Here is a 6435-nt window from a genome sequence, read left to right as displayed (position 1 = left end):
CCCCCAGTCTGCACCGGTGCACGGGATTGCTCCGTCCTAAGTGCAGGACTTTGCACTTGTCCTTGTTGAACCTCATGAGATTTCTTTTGGCCCCATCCTCCAATTTGCTGAGGTCTCTGAATCCTAGGCCTCCCCTCCAGTGTATCTATAACTCCTCCCAGCTTGGTGTCATCTGCAGACCTGCTGAGGGTGGGCTCCATGCCATCTTCCTGGTCACTGATGAACATATTGAACAAAACTGGCCCCGGTATCAACCCCTGGAGCCCTCTGCTTGATACCAGCTGCCAGCTAGACATCCAGCCATTGACTCGATCCACAGTTTTGCTGTAGGACTCTGTGTGCCTACACAACCCCTGCCAATGTGTAGTGCATTGCTGCATGGCTCAGCTTTGCCCTAATGCTATTCTGAACCAAGCTGCAGTAGGTATCCATATTGCTTCTCTCCGTGGCTTCCGGAAAATTTCAGAAGGCCACCATGCCCGAAGGGAGCACCAGCCACATCGTTGGCTAAAACGGGTCAGGCTGAACTGGTGTTTAAAGTGGCCAAGAGGAAGTTTAATACAAACAATATTAGGTGCGGATGCTGCTTGGAGCACTGATATGCAGATGTGATATCTTACAAGGATGCCAGTGAGACCAGAATGCCCTTAGAAAGGCACCTACGCTGCTCTCTTTATCCAGCTTTTTCTCTGCAGTAACTGAGCAGACAGCTGAGACATCCCCTGCCTTGGCTGAAGAATATGTCATTTCCAAGGAAGCAGCAGGTGAAGATTTTGAAATGCAAATGGGGCCAGACTGGGGAAGTAGATGAGCAGGTTAATGATTTTTAAGACCAAGTAAGATGGCCTGATAAGCTTGAGTGCTGTGCTGTAACTTCTGTGCTTGCTTGCTATGCAAACTACCAGTACCTGCGGTTTCCCTTGTGGTGACATGAGGCCACCCCCTGCTACATGTGACACAAATCCGGTAGCGGGATGAGAAGCTTTAGAAATTAATGCAGAACCTGGGGCAAGAGCTGCAGTTATGTGACCAAAAAATAGCAGCTGATGAAGTGAGCTGGGATTCACCCAAGTTTCTGCATCTCTGCTGCAGCAAGTCTGTAAGGGGAGTCCCTGCTCTGCCTTCTGCATGAAGAAAGGTGCTTTTCAAGGGCTTCTGCTGCCTTCTGCCTGCCCTTCAGCTCAGCAAGCCTAGGCTGTGCTGAGCTGTCTCGATAGTTGCTGTCAGAAGAGCCGTTTCCAAAGTCCTGAGACCCAGTGCACTTGTCATAAATGTGACTCCTCCTTCCTCAGGCATGACCAGGGCCTGGCCAAGACTGTTGGCCAAGGGCTCCAGTTATTTTGCCCCGTGGTGTTTAACCTTGTATCCCAGAAGGACGCGTTTCATGCCTTTCCTGCCGTTTGGAGGGCAGAGGAAGAGAGTGAGGAGCGTTCATCTGAGCCACTGGCATCTCCAGCTGCTTTGTTCGATATTGCGCAAGGCACGTTACCCAAGTGCTTCTGAGAAGGCTTTGTTGAGCTGGGTCTTAAAAACCTCCAAGGGTGGAGACTCCAAAACCTTGTTGAGTCACCTGTTCCAGTGTTTTACTGCTCCCCTAGTGAGAGTTTTTCCTAATATCTAACCTCAACTTCCCTTGCTGCAAATAGAGCCCATTGCTCCTTGTCCCGTCATGTGTCCCCTTTGAGACCAGTCCAGCTGCATCCTCTTTGCAGCCCTCCTGCAGGGAGATGACGGCTGCTATTCAATCCCCCTCCGTCTTCTCCTGCAGACTAAATAACTCAGCCTCTCCTCATCCATCAGATGTTGCAGCCACCCGGCCATTTTTGTTTTCTCCACGGACTGTCCAATTTGTCCGCATCCTTTCTGTAGTAGACTACCAGCATCCCTTGTTGTGCTTTCCCCTTCCCCAGGATGGTTTTTCAAATGAGCTGGCGCTGTGTTGCAGTTGTCGGAGCAGGCAGGGCAGAGAATGCAGCTGGCACTTGGAGTGCAACACACGGAGGTTTGTGATGGTCCAAAAGGGGGAAAATTAAGAGCTGGCATTTTCCGAGGCCTCGAGTCTGGTAAGGGGCCCACAAGCCCACAAAGATGGAGGACCGCTGCTGTAGATCTGCCCCTCTTCATTGTGCCATGCTGTGTCACCAGCTGGCAGTCGCTTGAACCTCAGTGCAGCAAGGCACAGCAGTCGCTGCTGATGGTGAAGGTCTGTAGAGATTTTCCGCTTCTCTTTGTCTTCTCCTTTGCCTGCGACACTCCTGGGAGTGTGGGCGCCAGACAAAGAGCACTGCGTGTGAATTGGTACCACTGGGGATTTGCGGCCTTTTGGTGAAAGGTGACGGGCAAAGGGAAAGGATCCCTTATAACAAATTAACAAGCATCGCCTGGATATTTGCTTTGTAAACTGGCAGCGTGGACTACGGCTGTTTTTTCTGGGCTGTAAGTCCTTGAACCAGCCAAAACTGTAACATCTCTTCACACTGGAGGATGCCGAACTGCCACAGGTTGCACTGTCCTGTCCAAATCCACTGTCCCAGACAGCAAGATGCAAAGGGCCGAGTGCCCGGGGACTGCTCCTGAGCCGTGCTTGTGGAGAGGGAAGTGACTGTCTCGCTATTTACTCATCTCTGGCATTGTACAACTTCCTTGTGGAGCTGGCAGTGTACGTGTGGGCAGACCATGGCCACAGCTGCTTTTAAATAGCTCCCACCTTGTTGTTGCTTTGGACTGATGCAAGCAGTGCTGGCTTTGGGCTGAGGGCTGTGCTGCCAGATTGACCTTTGAGGCTAGCAGAGAGTCTGTGATTCTGATTCAGTCAACTGAAGAGCTGCACAAGTGTTGCCTGAGATGATGAAACCTTGTTTTAGCTGCTGGGAGGTCCAAGGGTGATGCTGTTATTGCTCAATCCATCCTAACGCCCGGCTTCCTCGGAATGACCGGGCCTTTTCCTCGTTTCTGTGGGTCCTGTGTTTGTATACCGCTCGCATCAGCCCTTCCTGCTTCCCCTCCATCTCCCTCCTGCTTTCCGACCTGTTATATTGCAGTCACTCGCTCCACTTTATACACCTTGTCCTTTTTGCAGCATCTAATGAAGTGAACTCGGGTTCACAATAGCTTGGGCTCTCTATGTATGTCTTATTTGGTTAGTCTATAAAGGTGCAGCTCCACCCTGCCTCCTGTGCCTTTTCTGCCAAGCCTGAAATACAGCAGAGATAGCTGTCATCTAAGGGTGCAGACAGTCACCACTGCCACGATCCTCTCGAAGCTGAGAACAGGAAGTATCTTGTGGGGGCACGCGCACACACGCACACACTCACTTCATGACTACTTCCCCTTTTATTTAAACGTAGGCTCTCAATTAACCTTTGAACCAATTTTTGTTATGTACGTACTAATGTCCTATCGCTATATTAAACAAATACACTGGCTTTGCTACTTAGCATTTTATAGAATAAAAATGTACATATGTAGTGTGTGTGTGTGGGTATACAATGTGTGTATAATATAGATACACGCACATATTATATATAATGTGTATATGTGTGCCTTGTGTATATAAACTTCATTTTATATATTTGCATACCTTATATTTATATAAATACATATAAAAGAGAAGTGCTAAGTAACAAAGGGAATGTATTTGTTTTGTGGTCAGTAGAGAGATAGGACAATAGTATGTGCATTGAAAACTTGATTCAGAGGTTTAGTGAGAACCTACAGTTAAATAAAAGTGAAGCATTCATGAAACGTCAGCTCTGCTGCAGAGAGGAAGAGTTTTTGGACGAGGGATGCTTCCAAGCAGATGTGTAGTCCCCGAGCTATACAGCTGCAGGAGTGAGGCAGGACATCAGTGATGTGTTGAAGGAACAGTACAGCAGGGTTTAATGCTGGTTAATTCAGTTAAACTTAACTAACTTAACCAGTTAATTTCTAAGGTGGCACCCTGCTTTGCTTTCTGCCTAAACCTGATAGGTGGCCTTGCTGGAAAAGGGGGTAGAAACTTTGAACTAAGATTCCCTATTAAGATACTGTGCATGTTTTTTTTAAAAGATCCCGTATTTTGCTCATATAATCTTGTTTTATTCAACAGGTCACTGGCTCCTTAGATGATTGCACCTGTGATGTTGAAACCATTGACACTTTTAACAACTACAAGCTTTTTCCTCAATTGAACAAGCTTCTGGAAAGCGAGTACTTTAAATACTACAAGGTATTTTTCACAGACAAATGTATTCGTTGCCAGAAATACGTTAGAACAAGAGAAGTGATGTGTGGGGCTTTTTAAAAATATCCCTGCAAGTGAGACTTATGGAAGGGAGGGCTGGAAGGGACCTCAGGAGGCCATCTCGATCACCCTCATCTTTCCCGTCCTAGACAAGTGTTTGCCAAACCGGTGCTTAAAAGCTTTTGAACTACCCTCAGACACAACTACCAGGTGTAATGGCTGAAATGTCACAGGTAAAACAGAGGGACCAAGGCACTGTCAGTGCCCTGTCTTTATAATTCAGGCATTCTTGCGTCCAGTGTTTTTTTTTCAATTCTACTTTTTATTTTCACAGGGGAATCTTAATTTGAAGCACCCTGGTTTTCAAATAAGGACAATGGGAAATTTTTAAGTGTTTTATTGTTTTCTTAAGGTCTTGGACAAAGCAAGAAGCTTTTTTTGTGGCTAAGCTAGGCTTGCAAATCTAATCTGTTGTGGTAAAAGCTGGATAAAAGAATCTGTGTTTCCTAAAGAGTCTGCCATGAACGTGCGCTAGTGAGCTGGTCACTATGACTGCCTATAGATGAGCTAATTAGAACGAGCAGACTCAATTAATTGAGTCTCTTCCACGTTCTAATTGGAATGCGAGCAAGTCGCTTTGCCATCGCATGTATTAAGCCCCCGCTACTCCCATTAAAATGGCCACAGTGGTGCTTTAACTAAGCCTTCCCGAATGAGCTTTAGTCAAAGTGTCCCCATTTTAAAACATGGAGGGATGAGGTGCTTAATACATGTGATGGTGAGCTGTTTTAATTAGAGTGGCTGTCAGGGAACCGCACTGATTAAAACAGCCCCTCCCCACCCCGGAGCATGTGTATAAGCAGCCTGTCAGCCCTCACTAATTGACAGCTTTAGTAAATTTATTTTTTCTGAGCAAATTCTTCCAACATTTGTACTCGTGAAACCTCTTTGGAAGTGGTGGGATTGTGTGGATGTGAGAGAGAGCCTTCCTCTCTCCTCCAGCAGAGATGGCCCAGTTCTGCATTCATCCAGGGCAGTGCAGTCTCATTTTGGTGGATGAGTATTAGGCCGTTGTTTTGTCCAGTGCTGTCCTTTCTAATGAGATGGTTAAATGCCAGGTCTGTGTTAAAAGAGTCCTACGTGGATGGCGGTGTTTTGAGTTGGAGCAGGGGCTCTTAGAGGAGTCACTTGAGGCTCTGTTGCACATTAGACGGGCCATAAACATGAGATTTTACTTTGGTTAGGAAAACTCAGTGGTGCCCCAGAAACCTACAGTCTGTTGGTCAAATTAAGGCTGATTTGCAGAACTGTGGTTCTGGTGACTTTTGCCCAGGTTGTCATAACTGAGGACATTGTGGGGGGGTTAACACTTTTCCTCTAGAAGGCTTTCCCTCGGGGTGAAGTTCATCCCTAGCCAGCGAGCCATCACAATGGGCTTCGCATCCCAGGAGATCTTGGAAGAAGTTGTGTAGGCTCAAGCCTGGGCACAGAGGTGAATCTCAGCCTAAAGAAGATCCATTTAAAGCAGTTAGCAGTTGCATCTACTCCCAAGATGACCAGGGTTCTCACATTAAGCTGCTGCTCAGACAGCTGGCCTGGCTCTGGGGATGGTGTAATGGCCAATTCAATGTTTCCTTTCCAGGTCAACCTAAAGAAGCCGTGCCCTTTCTGGACAGACAACAGTCACTGTGGAATAAGGGACTGTGCAGTGGAGCCTTGCAAGTCTGTAAGTACAAAGAGCCATTCACTGACCTGTTTCTTGTTCTCTAGACAATTTTTAGAGGACAAGGGGAAAGACACAGACAGAAATCAAGCACAACCGCCAGCGTTCCTAGTCCCTACAGTGTACAAAAATGTATAGGCTCCTATGTGCACTGCAATACTGGAAGCCTATTTTAATGCGTATTAAAGCATCACTGAAAAAAAATCATGCTATTTAATTAATGTGCATTAAAATAAGCAACTGCGCATTAAGCAGTCTTAAAAACCATGCCCTTCAGTTAATGGGCTTTGGGGAGGAACAACCAGCACCATACCTACAGGTTGGGGAACTCCCTTGTCAGTACAGAGGCAGAAAAGGATCTTGGAGTCATCATGGACTCCAAGATGAGCATGGGCCGGCAGTGTGGGGACGCGGTCAGGAAGGCCAACCTTGTCGTGCATCCACAGATGCATCTCGAGCAGGTCCAGGGAGGTGATCCTCCCCCTCTATG

General features: G+C 47.2%; 1 protein-coding gene across 1 annotated transcript in view; it reads left to right on the top strand.

Moving 5' to 3' along the window:
* Positions 1–6435, top strand: part of ERO1A (endoplasmic reticulum oxidoreductase 1 alpha) — a 26504-nt gene that overhangs the window by 5396 nt on the left and 14673 nt on the right. Inside the window, exons 2-3 of the mRNA XM_019556592.1 lie at positions 4088–4207; positions 5865–5948. Coding sequence (XP_019412137.1) covers positions 4088–4207; positions 5865–5948 — 204 coding nt within the window. The remainder of the gene's footprint in view (positions 1–4087; positions 4208–5864; positions 5949–6435) is intronic.

Source organism: Crocodylus porosus, unplaced genomic scaffold, assembly GCF_001723895.1.
Source record: "Crocodylus porosus isolate Cpor-Errol unplaced genomic scaffold, CroPor_comp1, whole genome shotgun sequence".
NCBI lineage: Eukaryota > Metazoa > Chordata > Crocodylia > Crocodylidae > Crocodylus > Crocodylus porosus.
The sequence above is the reverse complement of the archived record's forward strand: the minus strand, read 5'-3'. Positions and strand labels throughout refer to the sequence as shown.